Here is a 27,712-nt window from a genome sequence, read left to right on the forward strand (position 1 = left end):
GAGGGGGAGGAGGAGGAGGGAGGGTGGGACCGGAGGGTTGGAGGCGCAGGCTTACGCTCCCGATGTGGACTCCTAGTTCCTCCTCCTCCTCCTTCTCTTCCTTTCCTTCTGTTTTTGTGCCGGAGTTTTCATCTAGAACGTCCCGCATCGTCCAGATCTTCTCGCCATTGTCTGGATGCTGTGGTGTACGCGCGAAGACGGCGTAGAAGTAGCTGTCGAATCGGTCTAGTGATTCGATCATCCACTCGCGGCTTTCTTCTAGCGATTTTGTGGCGCCGCGAAGGGACCATGCTGTTGCGGTGAGGTTGGACCAGTTTTCATGGAAGAGCTGGACATGGGGGTGGGATGGGTGCGTGTTTGTGAGATGGAGGAGGGTTAGGCGCTCTGTGGAGATTTTGGAAGGGATCATGGTCGGTTTGGGGGTTAGGGGTTTGATGAAAGTGTCGAGAGATTGTTGGGATGCTGAAGAAGGGATTGTTTTGGAAGTAGTAAAGTAAGTGTTAAGGGAGTTATTTATATGGTATGAGTCAAGATTTGGAACATTGAAATCTTTTTTTTCTCTTTGTTGTCATCGTTATGAAACTGAGGAAGGCTAGTTTGAAGAGTATATTTTATCATCGGTTTGAAACTAAGTCGTGATTGTCATTGCGAGATAGGTGTAAATGAGATAGCAGCATTATGTCACTGCGTTTTCTCCAAGACTCCTCGAAGACATCTTGTCATGTTGTTGCTTTATTTCTTTGAAATCCATCAATTGTCTCAAAAAAAGAGTTCATAAAGAAAAATGCGAACTATTCATAATCACACACTATTCCTCCCAGGTTGATGACTCACTACGCTACAACCTCAGTCATCAAGTCCTTTGGCCACCTCGGCTGATCCACCCCATTTCCTCTTGCCCCTACATTGAATCCCAACTTCACTTTGTCCTGCTTCCACTGAGCAATAGGTTTGACAACCTTGATATCCTTTCCAATTGCATCTGAATGCCGTACTTCAAAAAAGTCTGGGTTGAAGAGTATAGTGCCCGAATTGGCCTGAATCATCTTCATATAATGTATCAGCGTATACTGAATGTTGTGATAGTGCCGGAAAACCTGGCGTCCATTCCGCGTCCAGACATCTTCCCAGACATCTTTCGGGTACGTGCCGACGCTGTTGACAAGCCATTGGGAGTAGTAATTCAATGCGACCTGTTTAACCATCAGTCTCATAAAATTATGCATAGTAGGAACGAAGAAAAAAACTTACATCCACTTGATACGACCCACCCTCAGCACCTCGCTTCAACACCGCATTCAGCACAGCAATCACGCCCGCAACACCAGTGCAAAAATCGCTATTGGGGAAAATCGGCGTAACAGGCTCATCATTCCCCATCGCGCGCCCAAACTCCATCGAAACACCACAGCACGCATCAGAAACTTGCTGCCACCCGCTCCGATACGCCCAGGGCCCATACCATCCATAGCAATTCTCCCGCACAACAATCAATCCTCTCTCCCGCTCCTTCGTCAACTCAAGCAACCCCTCAACCGAGAACCCGTACTTATCCAGGACACCGGGCCGATATCCCTGGACCACGACATCCGCTTCACGCACCAGCGCACGCAACTTCTCGCGATCTGCTTCGCGTCGGAAATCGAGGTGCGAATTCCACTTCCCCCAATTCAGACTAACGTGCAACGTCGAGATATCTGCTAGATGCTCAGCTGTAACCCGCATGACGGACGCACCAAGCTCAGCCAGACCGCTCGTAAGAACCGGTGCAGCGATAATCCGCGTCAGGTCGACTACTTTGAGCCCGGCCAGCGGGCGGTTCGGACTCGTTTCCGGGCTATCTGGCCACCAGCAGGGCGGCTGCTTTGCATTCTTTACGCTGTGAATTTCGAAAAGGCCGACGTGCGCGTTTGCTTTGCCGTGCTCGCTGTTTTTGAATTCCTCGGTGGTCCAGCATATGGTGCCTGCTTGCTTGGAGACGTCGGATGCGAGGCGCTGCATCTCGTGCGAGTCTATCTGTGCTACTTTTTCGACGTACGGCGTCCATGGTGCGTCGAGTGCTGCGACGTCTATGTCGTGCGGGAGACCGAGATAGTCTTGTGTGTGATCTGGGTTCATGGAGCCGTGCGTGTGGAAGTAGCGGCCATCCTTGCATCGATAGATGTTTGTGGCTGAAGTACGGTATGCATTTCGCAGCATGTCGTGTCTGTCGCAGTCTTTGAAGTACTTGTCGTATGCGGCGTTGCTTTTTGATAGGGGTTTGCTGATGAAGTTTATGTTTTCGCCTTCGGGATCGATGGCTGCGAGGAAGCCGGACATGAAGAAGAGTTGGGCGTGGTCGCTTTAGGGAGTTCAGTGGTGGTATGAATGGATGGCTCTCACAAGACTCACGTGTCTATCTCGACTTCTTGAGGCTCGAGATTGTATTTTCTCCTTAGCAGGACGTTTACCATGGCGGCTTCTAGGCCTTTCAAGGCAGAGATACTTTCGGCGAAACGCCAGTTGATGGCTAAACTAGGCGCATCGTTGCCCTTGAATTTGATTGGCTTTGCGCATTCTTCAATTTCTTGAGGGAGGTTGGGAGCAATGAGTGGATTCTTCAAGACTCCGTTGTCGAGTAGGCTTCGTGCTTCACGTGGGATCGAGTAAGTGGATGAAGTATCGTTGGTGACGCCATTGGTGTGTCCGTTTGTCGCCATGACGTTGTTTTGTTAATATGGAATGGGAGGCAACGGTGGTAGTGGTGGCGAGGGGGAGGGAGGAGAGAGGAGGGTTCAGCGTTTTAGTATAAATACCCAACAATGACCATTCGTAGGTGAATGTTGTACGTTGGTTTTCCGCACCTTGAGTATTGCCCCGTCGGCAAAATGGAGAGCCCCCACCTACAAGATGTTGTACCCTCCGTCATAGCTAGTAGGACGATACTACAGGATAAGCATCAAGGTACACATTTGATAGCGATCTTAGGACTCATGAAAAAGTTGTTCGATATAAAATTAATGCACCCAGCTTAGTTACACTACGTGATGATTTGAACGTTGATAACACCTTTATGGTGGTGTAGTTGTTCATGCTGCATAAGGCTACTCTTGGTCAAACACCAAGAGTCTCCAGTTTTGTCGATTAATCGAGATATTCCATCTAACTGAATGCTGCCCGCTGATCGAAGTATCCACCAGCATTCCGGGTGCTCAATCTGGCAATTGAAGTTTTTGGCGGGTTACCTTGTCCTACGGGTGCCTTGGTCAACCGATGTGGGGCACCATACCGTATCTTATGTACTTCGTCGGCCCTTGTATAAGAACGTTCAATCGACCTCAGGCGCGAGGAAAGTTACTATATTGGAGACGTGACGGCTGTGTATGCCCAGGTATGTGTAGTCTCTGATGGAAATTTATTTGGAAGTTAATGTTGGAACCAAGATTTTGACAAAGTTGTAGTAGGATACACATCAAGGTAGGCACATCAACGCAGAGCCTGTCCAATAAGCCTGGAAAGTTGTATTCGCTACAAAAATAATGGTGAATGGTTTGTATGGACGTGTATATGTCGTAGCGTACGCTTACTTCGCAAGAGACAGGTTAGTATATCATAGAGTGAACGACCGATCTTTTACTCAAAGGCTCAAGATTATAATCAACGGTAGCGCGTGTAGCTCTTCAGAGTTGGAGGGAAAACTGAAGAGCATATAAGCGATTAGTTTCCAACATATCGGCCTTTGCTTCATGGAATGCTGACAGCTTTCACGTATAGTACTGGGAAGACTGTGACTCAAGATTGGTATATGCCCAAAGCTGTAATTTACTGAAAGAGATGCCTGATACAGGTGAAAAAGGACCACAGTCCCTCCCCAGTTCCAAAAGCAGTGAATCGACACACGCCAGCCTTTTACTCAGTCTCAAAACACATCTGCCTATCGTTAGCGCCCGTGTATCTTGGCACTGCAGACAACTCCAATCACACCCCTAAGCGCCTGTAAATTGCATGTTTCGGCCTTATGTCCGCCATATCCTCATGAAAGAATATTGGCTCTAGCCTGATATATTTATCGCCCCGATAACGCTCCAAGCCGTCTTCGCCCCCAAAGTTTGCGTTCCTGGTAAGGATTCAAGTCACGCGGGGAGCTGGCAAGGGGTGGGAACTCACAACCCGAATCGTCAACCTCTGCATAATTTGGATCAGCCTGCCCGCGATTCATACGTCCTGCAATCTAGCGTCGCCAAACATGCTCACAGCCTTCATAGTGGTGTGAGTGATACAAGGCTACATGTATATTGTGCAACCGTAAGATGTATCCAGTCATCTTGTAGTAGCATCATAATCGTGAGGTTTGCCAGCCGCGTCAATGCCATCTTCACCCTTCAACTCGCTTAGCCCTGTGTCCTCAAAGAAGGGGGTTTGTCTACTTTCCAGCTTTGCTCCTTCATAATGCAGCCCCGCACGGCCCGTCACCATGCCGCGCGAATCATGCCCCTACTCGCAAGCAACCACGATGATACCAAGACATGTAGAAGCGCCGCGTCCATGGCAATTCGGCGACGAGGCTGGAAGGCAGCAATCTGTATGAAATCTCGCGCCGCCCTCGGGTCCAGCAACGACTGGATCCTAATGCTTTTTTTTTACCAGTAATTTGTTTCCGACGCCGAAGCAGCAATTGCATGAGCATCAAATTTCTTCATTATGGCTCCGTATCTTCCCACAAGGCTGCTTTGCCAGACCAACGGGCAGTTTTCCGTCGTCAATTCCAGTGACGTGTATATTGAAAGCTTCGACATCATATCGTATACCTGGGGTGAACTGGAGAAAAAAGAATGGGATTGCGGTATAACAGGCGTGGACTGGGTACTAAAGATAGCGAAAAAAAAAATGGAGGACATCAAGAGGCTGATGATAACGGGAAATATTCAATACCTTTGGGCAGACTGCGTATGCATCAAGCAGACTTCACCTGCAGACCAGGCTATCGAGTTGTCCCGGATGTTTGAGTATTACAAGAGCGCGGAAAGATGTCATATCCTTCTTGATATGCCCGTTGTATGGGATCCGCAGCAGATTGTGGATGACCTCAAGTTTCTCGATCACGTTCGGTCGCATATGAAAGGATCGGCGCTCGCGGCGGGTGCGCCGGGTCTCATGCCGGATCAGAGAACGCGACTCCAGGAGTGGGCAGATGAGACCTGGGCGTTTGAAATACCAAAGACGACGGTCAGGACAGCCGCAATCGATATGGGTGTGCTAAACTGTTATGCCACGTGTGTCAACCACGTTCAGTCGCTGTTCTGCAATCCCTACTTTACACGGGTATGGACGTTCCAAGAGATGATTCTTGGCAAGAATGTTGTCATGTGGGCAATAGATCGCCAGAAGATATCGCGCATTGGCGAACTCCATACGTGGATGGGTCTTGCCCTGGATTCGCTGGATTCGGCACTCAAGCTACAAGTGTGGATCCGGGAGTCCAGATGGGTCAACAACGCAACCATTGACGCGGTTCTGAGAGTCATTGAAGAAGATGGGTGGATGCTGCGTAGTCTCCGTCAGCAAGTCAAAGGCATTGAGAGCGCGAGGACTGATATCATCAATGGAGGACCAAACTGGTGGCATGACAACATAAAAGGTGTTGCAAATATCTTCTCAGCGATTTCCTTGACCCCACGAAATTGCGGGGAAGAGCACGATATATTCCGAGGCCTCCTGGGTATCTTCAGTGGGTTATTCACCAGTGAAGAGATCGAGGCACAGCTTTCGGGAAAAGATATGGAGAAGATGTCATTCAATTTCTTCAAGCAGCTTTCCATGAAGACGGATCGGGCGTGGACCAAACTAGCAATCAGTAGCCGCGAGCGAGGAGAGTGGGATTGGATTCCTGTAGTTGAAAACTACAGCGGCAGTCCGACAACAGATTGCTTCGCTGGAGTCATTTGTCTAGGAAGGCTGAAAGCTAAGGGTCGGGCAAAATCTGCCGCAATCACTGGAGTCAAAGGGAGTCCGAAGAAGTACATGAAGATTCGTCTGGTTCCAAACACCGAAACCACGGGCTTCAGCTTCATATTCAGAGGCTGTAATTGTGGAAAGAAGTTGAAGAAAGGCAGGATTTCCAAAGAGCTTATAGCAACCAACGATCAACCTAGGAATGTGGTAAAGGATGAGACTGGCAAGATACTAGTTCAATGCGCGACCATACTGGCAAGCCTCATGGATCCGAGCAGCGACTTTGTTGAATACAGAAAACGGTTGCTTCGTAAGCTACGGCCGAACTGGAGGACGACAGATCCATGTGCGAAACCCACATCGTGGGAAGACCGATGCGTCAGCGGTACCACTTGGGAGAATCCATCGCCGCAATTTTTTCGAAGCCACAACATGTCGGTGAACTACCGCATGATCGACGTTACCAGTTTCGAATCTCGGCTATGGAATGAGAATACAGAGAAGATCTCCTGTGAAGTGCGGGTGAATTGCGGTTGTACAATCATTGCTCCATTTGCAATGATTTTCGAGGCACTTACAGTTATCGAAGGAAGCTCTTTAGGCGATACACGCGAGGATCGTGATATCGACGACCGTATTACCCTTCAAGATGGCCGTGGACTGGTGCAAGTCGGTGTCGTAGGGAACACGTTTGATCTGCTAGGTTTCGGGGGAAATGTAACAGCCTACAGGTCGTATGCAGCCACTTGTAGGAATCTGAGGCCTAGCAAGCCCGCAATTCCAAAGAAACTATGGCCTACGGGACGGGCCCTTGTCAGAGAAGAGTTTGCGCATGGAATCACAGCCCAAATGCGCGATTACGGGTATATTTGGACGGGCGGTTCAGGGAATTTGCTGATTAGTCGCGACCACGTCATGGACCGGTATAAGATTATCGGAGTGTGCATTGATGAGAATATTGAGAATGAGAAGGGTGGCAAGGCAGTGACGATTCGATGAGGATGGCCATGTAATGATACGTCAGGTGGCTCTTTGCTTGTAGTAGTACTATAGTCCAGGCTCAGTAATGTTGCAAACTTTAGTTATAAGATCTCAGTAGACTTGATGCGTGTGTGACGGCGGCGTATAACTGGTTGAGGGATTGAGTCGTTAATGTGCCAGTGAAATCATCTAGAGGGCAGATACGGCGGGGAATATGGTGAAGTGTGCCTTTGTAAGTTAAGTCCTGTTATAGTAAAGACTGTATGCTGTGTAACACCGAGACCTGAGTAGGAAGGAAATGCACCGCCAAGCCACGATGACGTATTTGGTAAGACACCAAGGTAACCACGACTGCCATTTGCACAGCCACCACCAATCAACTTCCCTTTATCATCACCAGATCGCCTTGTTTGAATGGTGTCTTCTTTTGCAAGTCATTCACATCTGAGAGACCGAGTTAAGTCTAGCATTCCTTCCATTCTTACTAAAAGAAAAGGGTCACGACTAATACCACGGCGGCGGTCTTGGACTTCCCAACTACCACGCCACCTTTGCCTATACCATGTTCAAGAAACTCAAAGACAAGTTGAAAGGCGACGAAAAGCCATCTTACGGAACAGATCAGCACAATCTACAATCAAACAATCCTTATTATCAACATTCTCAAGAGCCATCAACAGAAAAATACCAGCCTCCTCCTGGTCCCCCGCCAAACCAGACTTCTTCATCAAAGCCTGAATACACAGCACCTCCAGGACCTCCACCAAGTCATCAGTCCTCAGGCTACGCACTCACACCAGGCCCACCTCCTTCATACCCCCAGCAACCACCTCCAAGCTGGGATCCACCCCCATATCACGACTGGACCGTGATACCCGATACCGCACTTCTCCCCCCTCCCCCCTCAATGGGCTACGACAGTTCCCCCACGGCAAACGCCACAGCCGAAGAAGGCGACCGAGCCCTCGCCTGGACAAAAGCGCATCCCTTATGGCCCCCGCAAGCCCTCCACCCAAGCACCTACACCGCAATCCAAAACGCGCACCTCGCCCTCCTCAAACCCCCCTCCCTAGCCGGCGACTTGTTCCCTCAACAAACCGCAGGCCACTGGCGCATCCGCACCTACCCCTCCTGCCGCGATTCAAGCATCCTCTCCAACCTCCCCCTCTATAGCGCCCTCACTGACTCCCCTCTGATCACACATCACCCCAGAACCCTCTACTTCGAGCTCAAAGTCATATCCATAGGCCACGGCGCCTCATCTTCCTTCTCTGAAGCAGACGCCGGCATCGCAATCGGGTTCGTTGCCCCTCCGTACCCCACATTCCGACTCCCAGGCTGGGAACGCGCCAGCTTAGGTGTCCATGGCGATGATGGCAGAAAGTATGTGAATGATGCGTGGGGTGGGAATGATTTTACGACTGCGTTTAAACCGGGGGATACGGTGGGGATTGGCATGACGTTTGAGGTGCCGAAGAATCCGCCCGCGTATCAGGGGGGGCAGGAGGGGAAGGTGTTGGATATCAAAGTTTTCTTTACGAGGAGTGGGGTTAAGGAGGGTGAGTGGGATGGGAATGAGGAGTTGGATGTTAGGAGTGAGGGAGGGAATGTGGGGTTAAGGGGGGAGTCTGATTTGTTTGCTGCGATTGGAGTGTTTGGGGGAGTTGAGTTTGATGTTTTTTTCCATCCGGGTCAGTGGCTTTATAGGCCTGTATGAGGGTGTTTAGGCGCGACAGAAGACCTATTGTCCTAGTCACTTAATCTCATACCTTGTTTGTGTAGAACCAGTGTTCTTTGCACTCCATTTCGTTCCCCGTCAAACGAATCAATTTCACCAATAAATGAACAAAAATGATTGGTATTCATACGCTCGACATCATCAAGCAGCGACGTCGACATCCATCAAAGCCATAAACAGCCCTATCCAACCCCAAGACACCAAAGTGCCCACTATCTCATCCCTCACGAAGGAATCTTGGGATACTTGCCGCCATACCCATACTATAGTACGACCTTCCTCGCCTCCCTAGGGTGACTCTCATTCGGACAATACGGACACTTGAACCGCGACCCCTTACTGAGTTTATCCAGCGACTCCTGCGCAATAACATGACCACACGGCATCATCATAGGCGGATTCGTATCTGTTGACTGTTCTTTTGAAACCGGGCATACGAAGATGCTATGGAAATGGTACTGGCTGGGCAGCGGGATCTCGACTGGTAATTCGTCTTGAGTCGTCCACTCTGTGCGTTTCTCCTTCATGATGGACTGCATTTTGAGGAGGTAAGGAAGGGCGATGGCGCCGGCGGTGGCGGCGATGAAGAGGGGCGAGTCGGCGCTGAGGCCGAGGAGAGAGCAAAATTCGCGGTTGAAGGAGTGGGCGACTTCTTCCCAGGCAGATTCGTTGTAGAAGAGGCGACGGTAGGGCGAGTCTTGGATGTTTGGCCAGAAGGCCGTTGCGCCGAGGAATTGCCGGATTTCCCGGGCGTAGCGCTTGTAGAAGGGGGGGAATTCGCGATGTGCGTAGGCCCATGCATCGAGGGGACCGTTGGGGATTTCTGTGTCCATGGCGTCGCTGTGTTGGTTATGACTGTCGAAGAGACAGATGTATTGGAGACGGCAGAGCTCGAATTCGAGATTGCTACCCCGGCCCTCGAGTTCGGCGCTGCGTTGGCGGGCCCATTGTATGGCTGGCTGTAGATTTCTTTGAACGCGCAGCTCGTGTAGTATGTGGTACATTTCTGCAAACTTCTGCTGCAGCTCTTCTGAATTGAAGGTACCTTCTGCAAGATCTCTCTCCCACGACTCACGTATGTGGGGGTTTGGTGTGTTGGGCGTAGGCTCTGGGCGTGGCGGCTGGCGGCTGGCTTCTTGTACAAAGGTCGAGGCTACGTCGAATTGACCCTCGCGGAGGAGGTGCATGGCAATGGCACGATTGATAAGCGAGGGATGTGACGATAGGGCGTCATTTTCGGCAGAGGGGAGAGGTTTGTCTTTGAATTTCTGAGAGGTGCTGTCAGCCATGGAGATAGTGACGGCCAGTGTGAAGGATAAGCATACCTTGTCAAGTGCCTTGCCGTATTTGTTCAGGCCCGAGTATATGGGCTTGAGGTCTTTCTGTACAGTATCGAGGGACTGCTTGAAGGGGTCCTGGAGTCTCGCGAGTGTCAAGGGCGCCGTTGTAGGGTCTGGTTGAGTGTTGTAGTTAGTACGTGTGCTGCTATACAAGCGACGTAAGAGCACTCACCCGCTGCGATCTTTGCACGAGCTGCAGTGAGCATATCAATCGCCTTTTGCACATGATCTATGCTGGCGGAGAGGTTTGCGCTCTTCTCCAGCAGCTCCACCTGCTCGCGGAGGTCGTCCATGGTGTTGATAGGGCTGGGGTTGACAAACGATGGCGGTTAAGATGGCCTATGGGCGTTGGAGGCAATGAATCGGTGGTCGCAACGGAGTGGAGAGCGTCGGTCTGGCCAGAGGGACTCTTCAGTACTGTCCATGGCCGTTGCGGTGATTGAGGCATGGGCCGGTGGTGTCGCGCTCGCCGCATGACGTCTGGGGAGGGAACAGGGCCGACCTCCGCACGCGCATCCATGGCTCTAATCATCAACTCTCCCCGAAGTAGGATCCATATATGTACACCAGCCTCGCTGCGTTTCAGGGTCTTTTGCGATATCCCAATACAAAACAACAACTACAGACTGCACGTAGGATCATGCTCACAGGGTCCTCGGACACGTCCTGTACCCTCTCTTCCACCTCGGCCATCGGCGGGACCTTGCGCCTCCCTTTACCATGACGAGCTCGCACCCGCAGCACCTGGTAGTTCGTCGGCCAAATCACACCTGAAATCGCCCTAAAAATGGACTCTCCCCTGCCAGTGCCCCCATCGCGGGTGCACACCGAGAAAGAGCTTCGGAGGCAGATGCCGCCCCTGCAGACTACGTCAATCCAACACACGAGCTCAGCACAGTCGCGTCCTCAGCCAGCAGTCTTCAAGTCTCCCATCGCTGACATGCTGCCGGAACAAGCCATGGCCCGGTCGCCTGCTTCACCTCCGGCCCATCAGCGCTTCGTCTTGACCGACTTGGTGGCTGCTCGCTACCTTGAAGAGGACCCTGCCACGGCATGTCACGTCCTTGCCCGCCGCCAAAGGATCGAGGGCTACGAGGTCTACCTGGTCGAGCAATGGGCCTGCTCCCGCACCCACCCCACTTATCTCATCACCACCTATACGGGAAATCCCAACGACTCTGTCTTGGCTACCATCATAAGCGTACCCAGTAACGAGGATGAGTGGTCCCCCCAGATGCGCTTGTACTTCAAGTCTCTCACCGACTGCTATGCCCGGAGAAAGGAAACACCCTACGGCACCCTCATGATCACCAATCTCAGCGGATTCCCCTCTTCCCTGACTGTTATTCCCATCCCTGGAGGCGACGTGAAAAAGTACCGCGAAGCCTTTGTTGTTAATGAAAACCTTAAGAGATTAGGATGTTCTGGTCGCCTGGGTATCAAGCTCACGCCCCCTAGTGGTGCTACCCAAGCAAAGTTTCAGCAGCTGTATCGCACAAGTGATCGCATTCCATTTAATGCTTCCGTCATTGAGTTGGTCAAGCTCTGTCAAATAGCACTTGTTTTGTTTGGAAAGCTCGAGCCAGAGTATGCCGACGGGCTGCTCTGCGATTTGACGGAAAAAGCAATCAATGACTGGTGGATAGACTTTGGATCAGAGTACTACACTGTAGAGCCTCATGATGGCATCCTTGGTCCAACAACCGTCGCTGCTTTGCTAGGCATGTTGATGGGCGCTCGTAATAGACTGAGTGCCTGCAATGCTGCAGTAGCAAAAGATGTTTTCGATATTGACGCTACTAAGCGCGGCATTGCACATTTTCAAAAGTCTCATCACTTACCTAGAACCCGCCGTCTTGATCGGCAGACTCTTGAGCAGCTTCGGAGGTCGTCTGCAAAAGCAGCGCGTAAAGAAGGCTGGGCTGTTCCGCGAGCATTCAAATCTACTGTTGCCGAGCTAGGAGGCAAGGGTGGCGAGATGGTCATGGGCATTGTTGGTGCTGGCCAAAAAGATGGCATTGCTGAAGTTGAGACGGTGGATATCGATCAATTCGTTGAGCTAGTCCGAGGTGAGCATGCAAAGTGGCTGTGGCATGGAAAGCCCAAGAAAACAACATCCGGCGACAGCATGTTTGATCGACTTCCTGGCGGAGAATCACGGTCAAGCTCGCCAGACAAGCACGATCAACACGCGCCCAAACCCGTCCGTCAAGAATCAACAACAGATCATCATGGCATAACAAAACGTGACACTGGCTCCTCGGAAACAAAAAAGGCAGAAGTATTTACTCCAGAGGGCCTAGAGAAGGAGTATTTCAAAGACCCTTCTTCGAAGCGAGCTGCCATCAAGGCCAAGCTAGAGTCTGGCGGTTTTCACCACATCAAAAATGCTGTTGGCCTCCGCACCCATGCCACCAAGCTTTCCCGAGATGAACACGGACGACATGGGCTACATCGCACCAAAAGTGGTAGTGTGCCGCTACAGTACACAGATTCTCGCACATCCATCGAGTACGAGAGTCATTCAGACGACCCATATTCAATCATATCACCCCAGAACATGGCTGGCGAAGAACCCGCCTTTGCCAAAGTCCTAACTGAGACACCAGGTGAATCCGCCACCTCCCTCCATAACCACAGATCAGTCAGTAGCCGTCACGCCTCAGCCTTACGCACTTCAATAGTCGAAAGCGACACGTCCGAGCAGCCCGAACAGCCTCCCACAGTAGCAAGTTCCCTCGCCGGCTCCACCTATCACGGCATCGATCTCACCTGCCTCCCCGTCTCCGAAGCCAACACCATCCCCCCTCTCCTCCGCCGCACCCAATCCGGCTCCCAATTCGGCCTTGTCCGCCCACCCCGCCACAACGAATGGTGGCCCCGCCACCTCTCCTTCAGCACAGCCGAAGAATCCATCCTCCGCTGGCCTCCCATCAACCCCAGCACCAGCACCCCCTCCGAAGAAGAAGAAGAAGAAGAAGAAGACGAAGAAGAAGAAGCCCTAGCCACAGAAGACTTCAACCCTTCATCCGCCACCTCCCTAACCGCCCGCTCTGCCCTCCAAAACATGCACTCCACCCAACTCAAACGCCTGCACCACACCCTCGCCCAAGTCTCGAAAAAAGACCAGGACTGGGTCAATTCCCGTGTCGCTGAGATAATCGCCCTGTCGCAATCTGTAGACGCGGATATCGAGACGCTGGAATCAATTTACTATCCCAGACTCGATACGTATCATTCGCTTCGCGAGGATACGCATGCTATGGTTACTAACAACCGTGCTTTACTTACTACCAGCCTGCGGGAACTGGAGAATGTGAGGGATAAACTTGAGTATGAGATTAGTGCCCTCAGAGGCAAAGTCGAGGATGTAGAGGATGTGGTGGCGGAGTTTGAGCGGCAGGTTGAGTTTGTGGAGGGGAGGTTACAGGAGTTGGATGGGGTGTTGGGGGAGAGGGAAGGGTGGTGGGCTTGGGGGTTGAGGATTTTGACCGGGTTGGGGTCCGCGCCTGGGTAGATTGTATATATATATATGTATAGAGAGAGAGAGAGAGAGAGATAGAATTGTGGCATTAGGGTATCATTACAAGAACATCGTCTTCATCCATGGCCTTTCCTAAGAATCCTCTTCCTTCCCCCTGACTTCAAATTCTGGGCTACGTGTCGGAATTCCCTGGTACAAACCAACTACGCTTGCGACCCGGGGTTTGCTCCTCTTTCCAGCATCCGTCGGCGATGCTCCTCCTCGAGTAAACTCTGCTTGCGCACGTACTCGAGCACGACTTCTTCTTCTGTCCTTTGCTTCGCTGCGTTCTCCGCGCGCTCCTGTTCAGCCTGCTCGCTTTCGCGCAGAACGCGTTGCATTTCCTCGTCTTCGTTCTCGGCGGGAATGTGAGAAGTACGATCAGTTTTACCTGTCCTTGTACTGCCCAAGCGGGTACTTTGGCCATCTATGGGGGTGTCAATGCCACCCACGACACCCGTTTGCTGCTTTGCTAGTTGTGCGAGGTGCGCGGTATGAGCGTAGTCTTCTGGGTAGTTAGCATGGAGATGGGCGAGCTCTTTTGACTCTGCGATGATGCGCTGGTAGTCTTCGTCTTCTTCAGTCTCGTCACCGTCAGAATCACACTCCGAGTCGCTGCCGTGCTTGCGGGGCAATCTTGTCTCGAGAAGACTGTGACGTAATGTCTCTTCGAACATCTTTTGCTCTTCTTCTGTGACGTCCTTTTTGCCGGCTTCCGACATGCTGGCGGCCATGGCGCGGCGGATTGCTTCCTCTTCTTCTTGTTGGGTGGGATTAGTGCATGCATCGGTTCGCTCAAGTTCGGCAATTGAGGCGCGGATGGCTGATGCGATCAACTGGTCTTCTTCGGGGTTGCCGCGAGATGCTTCGGCGACCGAGGCTGCGATTGCTCGTTCTAGTTCACGCTGGTCTTCTTCCTCTTCGGCCTTGAGTTGCGCCTCGAGTTCGGCTTGCGTCTGCTGAGGCGGGGCTCTTGTCTGGTTTCCGGTAGTAGGCGTGCCCTGTCGCTGGAGAGCGCGTGTTCTCTCAGCTTCCTGTTGTCGCCAACTGGGAATTGTAGACCGAATTTCGGGTTCAACATCATGCCTTCTAGGCGGAACAGGATACTGGCTCAGGAGACTATCTTGCTGAGCCAGATTACTTTGAATAAGAGGCTGACCATCGGTAGCATTGGCATGTGAGGTGAGCCTTGCCGTCCGCTCATTCTTCCGGTCTCTCTTTTGCTGTACGAGCGAATGCAGTGAGTCCATTTGCTCAGCACCAACGTTTCTCTTCTTCTTGATGTTGCCCTTCATACCCTTCCATGTTGCGATGATTTCATCTCGCTCCTTCTGAGAGATTGTTGAGGCTTCCTCGTAGCCCTGTGCAATCCGTGCAGCGATGATATAGTTTTGCACATTCTGTCCCTTGTTCTTGACCACTTCCTGATAAAGGCCCTTCATTGCGTAACCAGGTACTGCCCATGCACCGCTCATGACACGGAATGGCAGGCTCATGATACCCTGACCAACCCCTTTGACGAAGCCGATACCGCCTTCCTTCTTGGCGCCTTTGTATGGATCGGTTACGAGACCTGTGATGCCGTCATACAACCCATATCCAAACTCCTGTTTCGACGTCAGCAAAGCCCAAACGATCAATTTCGTATTTTCCATACCTTAGCAGCTGTGCGCATGCCGCTTTGAAAGTCAGAGACCTTGTCAACCTGCCGAACATCTGCTCCATAAAGTTTTGGTACGTTATGGAGCCCCTTGGCAACGTTCAATGAAAAGTCCATAGGTGACTTGACCCCAGCACTTATAATGCGTGCCAACCCCCTTCCAGTGTCTACAGTAGACTCAATATTTTCCGTTATTCCAGGTCGTTGCCCGCTACTATAAGCAGTGACGGAGCGAGATCCCGAGTCGGAGCGGGTAGGCTCTCGAGAGCGCGAACGCGAACCTTGAGTAGATTCAGAAAATGCTTGAGACATAAAATCAGATCTATGTGAAGGCGTACCGGGAGAATCTGGGCTTTTGACTGCCGGGTTGCTGGCTTGAATCCTCGCCAGCTCGGCAGCGGCATCAGCTACTGTAGGCGTCGTGTTTCCGCTTCGACTCGGACGTTCAGTCTCAGCTGCCACACTTCTTGTCACGCTTCCACTGCCACTCCCATTGCTTTGAGAAGTGGATTCACCTCCTGTTGCTTTTTGTTTACCCTTCTTAGACCTGCCGTCGGGGTGTATATGCAGAAGTTTAAGGGTCTGGATAGGCATGTCGGCAACACCCATCATCATTGAAGTTGCCGTTCCCATCAAAGCTCCCGCAGCACCAGTAATTGGGTCCCAAGGACCTTCATCCGGAACGTATTCACGAGGACGGAAGCTAGGACTATTAATCAAGGAAATTGCTGAACCGAAAAAGGACTTACAGTTTCATCTCGGAGAAATTGATTTCACCTTCTTGCGCCAGTACCGTAGCTGCCAGGGCGCTCAACTTGACTTCTGTGCGTTTGACTCTCCATACAGCGGGCTGGCTTTTCTTGACTGCGCATCGCAGTTCATCATAATTGAGCATCTGATGAAAAGATTGAGCGCCTCTCTGAGTTCCATTCTCTTGCTTGATCTTGTCGCAAAGTTCCTGCGCCCGGTCGAGTGTTTCCGGCTTCAGCGCCTCCATGATAGCTCCTGCGAGTTTCTCTGCAGTGAGGTCCTTGTAGGGAATGGGGTCAGGCCCAGCACCGGCACGTGCTACCATGGCTCCCCAAAAGGGTTGGTCTCCGAAAAAGGGTACAACAACTGTAGGTTTTCCGGTAGCAATGCCAGCTGCTGTGGTACCAGCACCGCCATGGTGTACAACAGCCGAGACGCGTTCGAATAACCAATCATGGGGGCAGTTTCCAAGCATGAAAACACCATCAGGCTTTCCAATATCGTCAGCTCCAAGCCCACCCCAGCCCTTAGACACTAGTGCTCGTTTTCCAGTAATCTTGACGGCGTCGAAAATCATCTTGGTCATGGCATTTGGGTCATCCACTACGATTGAACCAAATCCGATATAGACAGGAGGCTCTCCTGCGCCCAGGAACGATGCAAGATCCGGGTCTGGCGTGTAGTTGGAAGCAAGGTTGAGAAAGTAGAAGCCTGCGACGGAGATGTGGTGATTCCAGTCTCTTGGTTTTGGAATCAGTGCTGGTGACCAGCAGTACGTAAAGGGAATTCTGAGTCTTGCGAGCATGGCTGGCGCCCAGACACCGCTGATTGGATCCAGGCGAAGACTATCTTTGCGAAATCTGTTGATGATATCTCCGAGACCTTGCCAGGTCAGCACGTCAACCATGATGTATGACATGTAATTCGTAATTGTAGCGTCCGCATTCGTAGATTGGATGTTTGCGAGTGGATGTGGGAACTGCTGTGTAGGTGACCACGGCATGCTGTTTCAAATTCAGTATATGCACATCATGGTCCTGTCATCAAACTTACGTGAACATCATATGTAGTGGGATCCCCAGCTTTTCAGCGCAATGTATGTGCCCGAAGCTTGGGGGATTCGCAATGATGGCATCAGCAACAAACGGTTTTCGAAGCTGCTCTGGTAGCTGTTCTTCTATGCCCATCCACTCTTCCACTGTTTGCTGAAGAGGATCCACACCAAGACCATTGCCAGTCTCTATGCAGGATCTCCATGTTCCACTGAGAATCTCTGCGATGCCTCTTCTTCTCTTGCCAATATCACCGCTACGCAACGTATCAAAGCCTGGCATCAAACCCGGATTCTTCACCATGAAGGCCATGAGCTCAGCCGGGTCACCGCCGATACTGAAAAACTCGAGTCCATTTTCGGCTACAAAATCCTTGAACGTTGGATGTGTTGCTAGTCGTACTCGGTGACCATACGTCTCCTTGAGTACCTTGCCAAGAGCAACAAAGGGCTGAACATCGCCTCGCGACCCCACGACCTGTATGACGAGGTTGAGTGGAGGTGGTGGCTGTTGGCCTGGCGCTCCGCCAAGAAACTCTGGAATGTAAGGCGGAGGAGGCTCAGGGTCTTCTTGCGCATGCGTAAGCTGACGTTGGATTTGCGGAAGAATTAGTTGCGAAAGGGTGTGGCTCTTTTGGTCTATTCGAATATTCACACGTCCATCATCCGCTACAACGGCGTTTGTCCCCAGCTCTTCGTTTTCGACTTGGCCTGGAAATTCGCTGTATGCAGGGGGAGGCTCCTCAACGGTTGGTGACGTTATGTTGCTGATGTGTGCATTGTCGGCATTTTCCTGTGAGCTTGAAGGTTCGCTTTCAACAACGTCAGCATAAATTATGAGTTCCTTTTAAAACTGGCGATACTCACTATGGTTGCTGTGATGGTGGGGCTGTATCGCGAGTAGTAGCGTCATTGCCCTGGGCGGGGCCCTTTGAACTCGACATGGCGTAACTACAGGGGTAGGGAAAGGTGTATCATGAAAGAGCGACAAAACAAGTATAACAGGAGGGTAGGAAAGATAAGGAGAGACTGTTGCGATCGGCAATCTCCTGGAACTACAAGAATGAGAAGCTTGTAATGCGGGCATGAGCGACGCGCATGCACAATGACACGGGGGGTCGGGGAAATATGGACGTGATTGGCTGTCAGTTTGTCGCAGGGAAAAGACCATTCTCACAGCCACAAATAAGCGGGGCCTTAGTCCAGATGGCTTGATCCTATGGCGCTGCGCCTTCAGGACCTGCGTATTTTCGTAAAGCCGGTTGTTGAAACAGTCGAAACCTGCGTATTTCTCGTAAGGCTCTTTGTTGACACATCTTACAGTCAACAGGCACGAGAAGCTCGCATCCAGCAAAGATGATTAATAGATTACATGCCAGCATTAGTTAGAAAAACAATATGCATCTACAAATACGTCATTTCTGGGTAGGTGTAGATTAAGACAAAGGAGCATACGTACCCGACTCTCGAATATTGCGCTGAAACTATCATATTACGCAGTGCCGCTAGACTTACAACGTCTAGATAGCCGTCCAGCACAGAGAACCAATAATAAGCCTCAATAAGATTCTTGTGGCGAATATTTACAACGGTTCTGGATCACGTGTTTTTGATCACACCGATACAGATTATTGCCTCAATACGTGATAGTAAAGTTCATGTAACTATTTGTCGTGAGCGTGCTTATGTTTTGTCTAGGCGTACCACCAGCAGCAGCTACTCACTAAACTCTCAGAGCCTTTCTCGCCGAATGTCGATTTTTATCTCGTCACTTCAATTATTTAAAGCTATTTTCAGTCACCGAAGCCGCCATTGAATGAGGCGAAAAAGGGAAAGAATGAGTAAACGCAAACAAATGACTTCATTTCTCTTAAATAGGGGTTCTTGATATGGAAAACTAAGATAGCCCCATATGCTGTTAATGCAGCATTTCTGCTCACTCATGAAGCATTTACTACTTCTTTACTAGTTTCAACTAGCCGGTCTCAAGCTTCAATCTATATGACAACGTTTCTTATCTCTCTATCCTCGTCTAAGAAAAACAGGCGCATACATGCTTGTGATTCACTGCCTCCACCCTCTTGCATCCTTCACAAACACAGATGCCTCAAAGGGCCACGGAATTCGCTTTAGTATAGAGTTGCAACTGGAAATCCATCCACTATCCACGCACTACGCTTGGACCAAGTCGCATGGGTGATCAGTGGTCCTCTCAAGACTGATGAGCTTTATCCTACTGCTCAGTCTTCCTTGTTTGCATGCATATCGCATCATCGCATCTCCAATGACGACCCGTGATCTTCTACATAGTACCTACCACATATCTGACGTGTGGAAATTTCTAGAAAGATACCATAGGTGCAATCTGTACCGTTGGGAACGCGAACAGTATCGTGCCGGCATACAGTCCCAGCTTCTGGAATCCTGTGCATAAACCAGATATCTTACTTTTTTTTAACAAGTCAGCTAATGTTCTCCTAACACTGATAAATCAAAAAGAAGATACGCATGTTGTTTCCTTGATTTTCAAACCCGATTTCTTGCTTTTGGAACTAGGTTGGCCATACAATGGCACGATTTAGTGCTCATGCAACGACAGTGGAAATAAGGAGGTTGGCAGTTGTTGAGTGCTACACTATGACCCCTTCCTTTCCTTTCTTTTTCACAATGTTCTCCGAAGAGTATAAAGCAAAGGGTGCTACGCGTCAAATTGAGTAAACCAGGTTTATCTCAGCCTTGTTCATCCCAGTTTCTTTACCTTGCAGTCAGCTGCCTGGGCTTGTTTTTTCTTGTGAATTTTTTGGTGAATAGCAGCGGCTTTCCATATTCGCAATGCTTTCTTCTCTTCGCACAACAGCAGTACTACTATCATGTTTCATCTGCGCCACAACCGCGCAATCGAATGCCGCTGCGAAATCAGGTACTGCGAAATCAACCACTCCACCACCTCAGGACAACAAAGACGCCCTAGGATCATGGAGTCCGGTCATAAATTTTCCCATCATCCCCGTAGCCGCATACATCGTCCCCGAGTACCCGTCACCAACCCGAATGCTAGTCTTCTCCGCCTTCTCCCCCAACTCCTTCGGCGGCCAACGAGGCATCACGCAATTCGCAGAGTACAACCTAATCAACGGCACCGTCTCTAAACGCGAAGTATCAGAAACAAAGCACGACATGTTCTGTCCCGGCATCAGCTCCCTCGGCGACGGCCGCCTCGTCGTGAGCGGCGGCGCCAACGCCGAAAAAACTAGCATCTACATGCCCTTCACCAACAAATTCGTCCCCGGACCCAACATGAACATCCCGCGCGGCTATCATGCCAGCACCATCCTCTCCACCGGCAACATCTTCGCAATCGGCGGCTCCTGGAGCGGCCCCGTCGGCGGCAAAGCCGGCGAACTCTACGATGCCAAAGCAAACTCTTGGAAACTTCTCCCTGGAGCAGCCGTTAAACCGATGTTGACTACCGACCACGAAGGCGTCTACCGCGAAGACAACCACGCATGGCTCTTCCCCTGGCGCAACGGCTCTGTCTTCCAGGCCGGCCCCAGCAAAGCAATGAACTGGTACTACACCGATGGAAAGGGGGACGTCCGTTCCGCCGGCATACGCAATCCCGTCAACGACACAATGTGCGGTGTGAACGTCATGTACGACGTCGGCAAGATCTTCACGGCCGGAGGAGCACAGTACTACTACAAAGCGCCCGGTCTGCGCGTTGCGCATATGATAGAAATCGACAAGGTGGGTGCGCCCGCTAAAGTACAGCGACTACCGGATATGAAGCATGCGCGTGTTTTTGCAAACGTGGTTGTGCTGCCTGATGGAAAGATACTGGTCACTGGGGGTCAAGGTGTCGCCGAAGGCTTCACAGACTTGGAACCTGTTTTCAATCCGGAATTATTTGATCCGGCAACACGTACCTTCACCGAATTATCGCCTGAAGTCGTGCCGAGAAACTACCATTCTGTAGCGATTTTGCTGCCGGACGGAACGGTGTTTACGGGTGGTGGTGGACTCTGCTGGGATGACGGCTCAGGAAGAGTGTCGGAGCCGTGTCGCAATACGGTTGATCATCCTAACGGCCAGATCTTTACACCGCCGTACCTTACTACTGGTGCGCCGAGACCGGTTATCGAGAATGTTGCTTCGACGAAGATTGCGCCGGGTGGGCGGCTGGAAGTCACGATGAAGGGAAGTGCCAAGGATGTTTCCTTTTCGTTGATTCGGATTGGAAGTGTGACGCATAGTATCAATACGGATCAGAGGCGTGTTCCGCTCGAGCCAAAGGTCGATGGTGGCAAGGTTACACTACCTATCTTGAATGATCAGGGCGTTATGCTACCAGGCATGTGGTATCTTTTTGCTGTTAGTGAAAAGGGCGTGCCGAGTATTGCAAAGACGATTCATATGCAACAGGTTTAAGTGAGTTGAAAGATTTCGGTTATGTTTTGGCGTTGACGACGAAAACGATAATGAGAGTAATGATGCTGACGTGTAATGAGTTGATTTTTTTCTTTGTCGCAACTGTGCGGCAATGTTGTTCGCTTTTCCCATTAATATTTACATTGGACTGACAGCACCTGCTGCTCAATGCATAGAAGCACGAGACGGAGATTGTCATATACTTAGATACGAGAAACGTCATATACTCACGATAGTTAATGAATCACAAAGGTCCTCTTTCCATATCTTGCAGTGTATCCCGCGCACTATCAGCCTCCGAGCCCTCATTCAACGCATTCGTCTTCTTCTCGACCACGCTCTTTTCCTTCTTTTCCGCAGCTGGTGGAATCTGCGCAACCCAGAACTTTGGATACTGCCTCTGCACGTTCATCAAAAGCACCGCACTCACCAGCACTATAGTCGAGCTTAGTAGCAACACGGGTAGGTAGTACCACCTCAGAGCCCAGATGTGCGGGTCGATGCAGGGAAGCAGTGCTGTTGCGCCTGCAGGCGGATGGGTTGTTTTTGTGAGATGCATGATGACCAAGGCAATGGCTGTTGCGAGTGAAGCTGCGAGCCATTGGAGACGAGGGAAAGGCTCGGATTCGAGATCAAACTGGAAAATTGTGGCGATGATGACGCCAATTAGGCCGCTGAAAAAGTGGCCAAAGACCAGGGAACGTGGCTGAGCAAGAGGCACATCAATGGCGCCGTAGCAGAGAATTGCTGAGGCACCCTTTTGGAGAATATTGTCAGTTTACAATACTTTGCGAATCGTGTTCCAGTGTCCAATTCCATGTTCTGAATTCCATCTCTTCCTCATTTTCTCACTGCAACCCTGGACTGCACGCGACAAGATATTGAAGCAGGACTTACAAATGAAGCGATAATAGGTGGTACAGCACGGCTTCTGAAGTAGTCTGTATGTCCGAAAATAGCCAAGATGGTACTGAGTCCGCAAAAAGCGCCGATGAATCCCCACAAGCAGACAAGCCACGTGCGGGATGGTGGTAAGGTCTGTGGTCGATACCCGAACCAATGGCTCACGGCTGTCGGAAGACGCGCCAGACCGCGCTGAATAGCCCGCTCAGCTGGGACGAGGGGATCCCATATGGGCATCGTGGAGGCGAAAAGTAATTTCACGTGAGGAGTACCTGTGCGGCGAAAGCGGAGGCGGCGGCGAGGACAACGAAGACGACAACAACGACTGAAACACAGGCTCAAACGACTAGCATCCGGGTGCAAAAGCCTGTACAAATGAGACGCAGCAAGTTCCAAGAGAAGTCAGGAAGCAGGAGAGCCAAGCCACGAGGAAGACGCAAGGAAGAAAAGCTTCGCGGAAAGCATGGACGCGTTAAAAGACTCTCAGAAGGAAGAACCGTCATCAATGCACCCCAGATTCATAGCGCGCGTGGCCGTCCCACTTTTCAATGTCGCTAGCCCAGATCCCGCTGCGGCAGCCGCATCGGATCGTGAGGCCTAGTAAGGTTTGACTTTCCATGGCTGGCTGTGGAGCCTTTTGCCGTGCAACAGCGTAGCCACGTGTAGGCGTGAGAGGAATACCGAGATAGGTCGACATTTCACAGAGTATGCTGTACATGTAGAGCATGAATGCTCGAATAGCCGGCAACACACACTAATACCGTAACTAGAGTTGTTTGTGTATTACATACAAATGATGATTTGTGATGCAGTGTAGATAGAACTCATTAGCTAATACCCCGACCTTGATCCACGTTTCGCGCGAATATCGCCGAGATATGGCCGTAAATTCTTTGCTAGTCCATCTACTTACTGTGTAGATCGCCTCATGCAGATTACCCCAAAACGCCTTGCTACGTTTCATGAAATCTGTCATAAGGTGACATGCTAAGATTCATACCATACAATGGGATGCATCTTCTGTGATCATGAAGTAGCATCGAAGTCAAACTCTTCAAGCCCAGTACCATAGCCATTCCACCAGCCACAGCATTTGTTCATCACCGATATCCTTTCACCTTCTGGGCTCGCAATTTACTCGTATCACCGACATCATCTTCGTCAACTTGGAAACTCGAGTCCCCAACAAAGCCTCGCGCCATGTTCTGTTCATCTCCAAGCAGCCCGTGCCTCTTCAGCCATTCATATACGGGTCTCTTCAGGCACTGAAAAGAACCAACAATGACACCGATTTGCTCTTCGAGCTTGGCTTGTATCGCGGATAGATTTGCGACTCGCATCAAGTCTTCCTGTCTGTAATCAACGATTATGGACATTTGGCAGCAAATGACGCCCCTTGCAAGGAAACCCAGAGCCACGAGAAACCCGCGAAGTACCTTTTCAAACAAACTGCGGTGGGTGTTGAAAACCAAGACGATAAAAACAACGATAGTTTCAGGTTCATAGCGACGTAAATGCCTAGAAAGAGTGTCAGCAGGGTTATCCTTACTATTACAGCACGCTAACATTAACTGTTGAAACCTATCTATACGTAACGATGGAGCTACTATCCCCACAGGTAGAGTAGATGCATGCATTCTAGTTTGGGTTGACAACAGTAGAACCGCGCTGATCAAGAAAAAACGTGCTCGAGCGAAAGAAGCGGAATAGGCATCAAAGAGGGGTGTTAAAACAGACATCACATAATCCGCGAACACGCATATTAGAACAATTATCAGTCATGGAATACTTCATTTTCTTATAAAACGCCGACAGAGACATTATCTATCAAAACGCCCGCAAAAGAGCACCTAAAAATCTAAAAGATAGGAAAATCCAAAAAAAAAGCGAAAGTTAGGCCATTACAGAGTCGCAATCGTGAACAGCAACGAAGAAAAACCCCATCTAGTGCTGGTGTCCAACATGCGAACCACAAGCGCGACCAGTAACAGCGCGGGTAAGAATGTTACCAGGCTTCATGCGCTGAACAACAGGGTTGCTATCAAGCTTCTTAGACTCAGCCTGCCACGCGCTGGGCAGGAAAGTAGCAGACTCATCAGCAAAGACAGCACGGCCACCGACCATGGTCATGAGAACTTTGTTCCTGGAGAGCGCATCGTCGGGCACAGCAGCGGTATCGAAGTAGTCCTTGTCGAGAATGAGGAGATCAGCGAACTTGCCGGGCTCGAGCGATCCGATGCTGGCGGAGCTGTTCAGGTAGGTGGCAGCGGCAGTAGTCATTCCCCTGAGCGCGGCCTCGCGAGAAAGAGAAGGCTGCTGATCGAGACGGCCGACGAACTGGGGACCAAAGCTAGCGTGGGCGTTCTTGTTCTGGGGGTCACCGGCACGGGTGACGCCGATGGCGAGAGCGAGGAAGGGGTCGAGAGGGTCAACGGGCCAGTCAGAACCGTATGCGACGAGGGCGCCAGCGTTGTTGAGGAGACCGGTGGATTGGGCGACGGCCAGGCGGTCGGTTCCGAGGACGAGGGAGTTGTCGCCGGCCCAGTAGGTGGCCTTCTGGGCCCACTGGTATGAGGCGATGACGGGGATACCGAGGTCTTGGAAGCGGTTGCGGTCTTCAGCTGAGACGAGCTCGGCGTGGGCAATGCCGATGTCGTGGGGGGCAAAGGTTCTGTTCATCGAGGTAGCGACGTCGAGGATGGTTCGGACGGCCCTGTCACCACTGGCGTGGACGTGGAGACCCATTCCGGCGTCCAGAGTCAAAGTAAGGAGTTTCTGGAGCTCGGTTTGGTTGGTGTTGGGAAGACCGACGTGGTTGCCTGGGACCCAGTTGCCCTTGGAATCTTTGATGAGGTAGGGGTTGAGGAGCCAGCTGGACTCGGAGGAAGAAGGCAGAATACCATCAATGAAGAACTTGACGTTGCGCCATTGTTGGCCTGGAGTGGCGACGAGAGCCTCGTCCAACTGCTTCCTGCTCGCCACTGCTTGGCTCATGATTGTTGGGAAATCAGTGCTTCCAAAGATACCAAAGTTGTTGAAGACGCGAGCAGTCAGTTCATTGGTAGACTTGAGGCTGGACCAGGCTGTGTGTGGCGTCTGGAGTGCGTCCAAGAAGCTGGTGATACCCTTGCGGCGTAGCTGCGAGATCGCCGCAGTGGCGGCATCCAGCTGGGCAATGCCACGGTCTCCCATGAGAGCTCGGATGGGAACAACAGCGTTTTCCTCAAGCATACCAGTGAGTTCGCCTTTGGCGTCACGTCCGATGTTACCGCCGGGGGGGTTAGGTGTGTCGCGGGTAGCATTAATGAGCTGAAGAGCTCTGGAGTTGACGAAAATGTTGTGCTGGCTGGAAGCAATGATAGCGATTGGCCGAGTGGTGTTGAGTGAGTCGAGCATGGATTTGTTGGCTCCTCCGTTCAGGGTAGTGAATCCTTCACGATCCCACTCAGTGACGGTCAAAAGGTCATTCTGGCCAGGCTGCGAGTCAATGCAGGCTTGAATGATCTTGCGGAGACCCTCCGGAGAGAGCTGTTGGAAGCGCAGAGTACATCCAAGCATTGCTCGGCCAGCATCGAGGGGGTGGATATGGGCATCGATCAGGCCAGGGATCATTGATTTGCCGTTCAGGTTGACCACCTTGGTTGCGTCTCCAACAGCGGGCTTGCAGTCCTCCTCTTTACCAACGCATGTGATTGTGCCATTCGTAATGGCCAATGAACCTGCGGTGATGGTGTTGCTTTTGTCGTCAAGAGTGTGGATAACTCCATTTACAAACACTGTATCGGCGACGGGCAGTGAGGCAGCACGAGGAATAGTGCTACTCAAAGCCGACCCTGCCAAGCTGGCAAGCAATAGACCTTTGATAGCTTGGGACATCTTGGTGTGATCCGAATGTCGAGTCGGTTATTATGAAAAGCAATGAGGAAAGCGAACTGGCTGGAGAGAGGAGAAGGTGTTGAGAACGAGTGAAGATCAAAGCAGGTTGCTGATGATGCTCCTCTAATTTGCAAACAGTCGTTAACTTATACATTTGCCCAGCCTGCTACGAAAACAAGACGTCACCTTGGTGTCTGCATTGGCTCTCCTGCACAGTCCTGCGCGTACACTGTGTAGAGCGTTTAGGCGAGGGACGCTAAGCCTCACAAAGTACAGTATCCAAAATCCGCCAGGCAGGGCCCTGTAGCTGCCCACACCGAAAGAATACGACGGTTACTATTTGCAGCGCTACATGTCCCCAGTGTTCTTTCAGGATACTGGGAAATGATAGTCAAGTGCGCAGTAATGGTATACGCAGCTATAGTATACGCAACTATATGGGGTAGTCCCATACGCAGCTATGGTATACCTCGCATGGAACTTCCCTAAACGGCTAGTCAATACAGGATGGTAAAGGCTTAGCTTGATACCATGACGGACTTCCAGCCACATCCCTTGAAACCGGTGAGGCTCGTCTCCCGTATAAGCATGTTGCTGTGCCAAGTACTGTTGCACATTAGTGCAATTAAAGTACAGGCTAGAACATCTTGTTTTAGATCGCTAAGGCTACTAGAAGTTGATAACTAGATGAGAGTATTTGGACATTGAATCTATGAGCGGTTGAGACTAAGCCTATTTGGGTGATACATCGAACCATATATGCTGAGCCACAATTCTGACAGGTAAGTAGTAGTTCCATAGCTGATGAACATTAGCAGTCTTCTTGAGAGAACCCAGCCTCTGCCCATCGCCTATTTAGGAAGGTATTCTGGCTGTTAATCGACACTAGGATAGCCTTGGAAAGCCAGAAATGGCTCTCGCACCATGTCTGGAGATTGGTTCATGCGTCACCGTCGGCCCGCGCACATGCACCCGGCGCTGCCCTGAATTTCCGCCCGTACCCATGAGCATTCTAACCATTTGTCCTGTTTGATTATACGACAGACCCAGTCCCTCCTTGAATGCATGCAAACGTTGTAGTATGACTTGCATACGCACGCGAGGGCCCACGTGATATCGGACTGTCTCCCGCCAAGCCGGAACCTATCAAACTGGACCCCTAGCGGGCGCTAAGCTGCACAGCCAGGGATGTTACGTTGACATTACGAAGACAACACTATGGTGCATTGGGATCAACCTCGTCGACCGACTTTAGGCTTTCCTTTCCAAGACAAAGTCAAGACGTTATAAGGCGGTGATGGTCTGGGCTTCGAAATTTTTAGAGAGGAAAATATACGCCGGTGTGCGAAATAGAGGCTTAGATCTAGCCATAGTGTCACAAGGGCTAACTGCGGACCAACGCTCTGTAAATCGTACGAGAGGTACCTGCCAAGAGCTAATGTTGATCGGATTGGCCGTATACCAAGACTTTGGTAAACGGTTTGTAAAAAACCAGTTGATGTGATCGGTGAAAATCACGTCTGTCCTATTT

At 50.9% G+C, this 27,712-nt stretch overlaps 10 protein-coding genes across 10 annotated transcripts; 4 read left to right on the forward strand and 6 right to left on the reverse strand.

Moving 5' to 3' along the window:
* Positions 1-730: 730 nt before the first annotated feature.
* On the reverse strand, positions 731-2,804 carry COCSADRAFT_127266 (uncharacterized protein). The gene is made up of 3 exons (XM_007706548.1): positions 2,392-2,804; positions 1,252-2,341; positions 731-1,193 (listed from the first exon to the last, which is right to left on the reverse strand). Exons 1-3 carry the CDS (start codon positions 2,697-2,699, stop codon positions 834-836), a joined length of 1,758 nt encoding a protein of 585 aa, XP_007704738.1. The 5' UTR covers positions 2,700-2,804; the 3' UTR covers positions 731-833.
* Positions 2,805-4,346: 1,542 nt separating this feature from the next.
* Positions 4,347-7,083, forward strand: COCSADRAFT_347393 (uncharacterized protein). The gene has a single exon (XM_007706549.1). It carries the CDS (start codon positions 4,681-4,683, stop codon positions 6,928-6,930), a length of 2,250 nt encoding a protein of 749 aa, XP_007704739.1. The 5' UTR covers positions 4,347-4,680; the 3' UTR covers positions 6,931-7,083.
* A 212-nt stretch (positions 7,084-7,295) lies between these two features.
* COCSADRAFT_253689 (uncharacterized protein) lies at positions 7,296-8,771 on the forward strand. Its single transcript, XM_007706550.1, has one exon. The coding sequence runs from the start codon at positions 7,475-7,477 to the stop codon at positions 8,627-8,629; it is 1,155 nt and encodes a 384-aa protein (XP_007704740.1). The 5' UTR covers positions 7,296-7,474; the 3' UTR covers positions 8,630-8,771.
* A 142-nt stretch (positions 8,772-8,913) lies between these two features.
* On the reverse strand, positions 8,914-10,283 carry COCSADRAFT_164631 (uncharacterized protein; the record flags this gene model as incomplete). Its single annotated transcript, XM_007706551.1, has 3 exons — positions 8,914-9,918; positions 9,976-10,103; positions 10,163-10,283. The coding sequence occupies 3 exons, from the start codon at positions 10,281-10,283 to the stop codon at positions 8,914-8,916; spliced, it is 1,254 nt and encodes a 417-aa protein (XP_007704741.1).
* A 193-nt stretch (positions 10,284-10,476) lies between these two features.
* COCSADRAFT_253696 (uncharacterized protein) lies at positions 10,477-13,592 on the forward strand. Its single transcript, XM_007706552.1, has one exon. The coding sequence runs from the start codon at positions 10,778-10,780 to the stop codon at positions 13,505-13,507; it is 2,730 nt and encodes a 909-aa protein (XP_007704742.1). The 5' UTR covers positions 10,477-10,777; the 3' UTR covers positions 13,508-13,592.
* Positions 13,593-13,677: 85 nt separating this feature from the next.
* On the reverse strand, positions 13,678-17,918 carry COCSADRAFT_175602 (glycosyltransferase family 1 protein; the record flags this gene model as incomplete). Its single annotated transcript, XM_007706553.1, has 6 exons — positions 13,678-15,120; positions 15,171-15,454; positions 15,512-15,876; positions 15,923-16,927; positions 16,977-17,786; positions 17,842-17,918. 6 exons carry the CDS (start codon positions 17,916-17,918, stop codon positions 13,678-13,680), a joined length of 3,984 nt encoding a protein of 1,327 aa, XP_007704743.1.
* A 1,757-nt stretch (positions 17,919-19,675) lies between these two features.
* On the forward strand, positions 19,676-21,564 carry COCSADRAFT_253717 (uncharacterized protein). Its single transcript, XM_007706554.1, has 2 exons — positions 19,676-21,402; positions 21,483-21,564. The coding sequence occupies exon 1, from the start codon at positions 19,807-19,809 to the stop codon at positions 21,400-21,402; it is 1,596 nt and encodes a 531-aa protein (XP_007704744.1). The 5' UTR covers positions 19,676-19,806; the 3' UTR covers positions 21,483-21,564.
* Positions 21,565-21,646: 82 nt separating this feature from the next.
* Positions 21,647-22,542, reverse strand: COCSADRAFT_100971 (uncharacterized protein; the record flags this gene model as incomplete). The annotated part of the gene is made up of 2 exons (XM_007706555.1): positions 21,647-22,159; positions 22,300-22,542. 2 exons carry the CDS (start codon positions 22,540-22,542, stop codon positions 21,647-21,649), a joined length of 756 nt encoding a protein of 251 aa, XP_007704745.1.
* Positions 22,543-23,266: 724 nt separating this feature from the next.
* On the reverse strand, positions 23,267-24,067 carry COCSADRAFT_253724 (uncharacterized protein). The gene has a single exon (XM_007706556.1). The coding sequence runs from the start codon at positions 24,042-24,044 to the stop codon at positions 23,406-23,408; it is 639 nt and encodes a 212-aa protein (XP_007704746.1). The 5' UTR covers positions 24,045-24,067; the 3' UTR covers positions 23,267-23,405.
* A 38-nt stretch (positions 24,068-24,105) lies between these two features.
* COCSADRAFT_40921 (uncharacterized protein) lies at positions 24,106-26,365 on the reverse strand. The gene has a single exon (XM_007706327.1). The coding sequence runs from the start codon at positions 26,179-26,181 to the stop codon at positions 24,250-24,252; it is 1,932 nt and encodes a 643-aa protein (XP_007704517.1). The 5' UTR covers positions 26,182-26,365; the 3' UTR covers positions 24,106-24,249.
* Positions 26,366-27,712: the final 1,347 nt, after the last annotated feature.

The sequence above is a fragment of the Bipolaris sorokiniana genome (assembly GCF_000338995.1).
Source record: "Bipolaris sorokiniana ND90Pr unplaced genomic scaffold COCSAscaffold_16, whole genome shotgun sequence".
Taxonomy (NCBI): Eukaryota; Fungi; Ascomycota; class Dothideomycetes; order Pleosporales; family Pleosporaceae; genus Bipolaris; species Bipolaris sorokiniana.

Coding starts and splice junctions, on each gene's coding strand:
- COCSADRAFT_127266 (XM_007706548.1), bottom strand. CDS start 2,699: ATGGCGACAAACGGACACACCAATGGCGTCACCAACGATACTTCATCC. Junction 2,342..2,391: donor CAAGAAGTCGAGATAGACAC/GTGAGTCTTGTG, acceptor AACTCCCTAAAG/CGACCACGCCCAACTCTTCT. Junction 1,194..1,251: donor GTGGGTCGTATCAAGTGGAT/GTAAGTTTTTTT, acceptor ATGGTTAAACAG/GTCGCATTGAATTACTACTC.
- COCSADRAFT_347393 (XM_007706549.1), top strand. CDS start 4,681: ATGGCTCCGTATCTTCCCACAAGGCTGCTTTGCCAGACCAACGGGCAG.
- COCSADRAFT_253689 (XM_007706550.1), top strand. CDS start 7,475: ATGTTCAAGAAACTCAAAGACAAGTTGAAAGGCGACGAAAAGCCATCT.
- COCSADRAFT_253696 (XM_007706552.1), top strand. CDS start 10,778: ATGGACTCTCCCCTGCCAGTGCCCCCATCGCGGGTGCACACCGAGAAA.
- COCSADRAFT_253717 (XM_007706554.1), top strand. CDS start 19,807: ATGCTTTCTTCTCTTCGCACAACAGCAGTACTACTATCATGTTTCATC.
- COCSADRAFT_253724 (XM_007706556.1), bottom strand. CDS start 24,044: ATGTCTGTTTTAACACCCCTCTTTGATGCCTATTCCGCTTCTTTCGCT.
- COCSADRAFT_40921 (XM_007706327.1), bottom strand. CDS start 26,181: ATGTCCCAAGCTATCAAAGGTCTATTGCTTGCCAGCTTGGCAGGGTCG.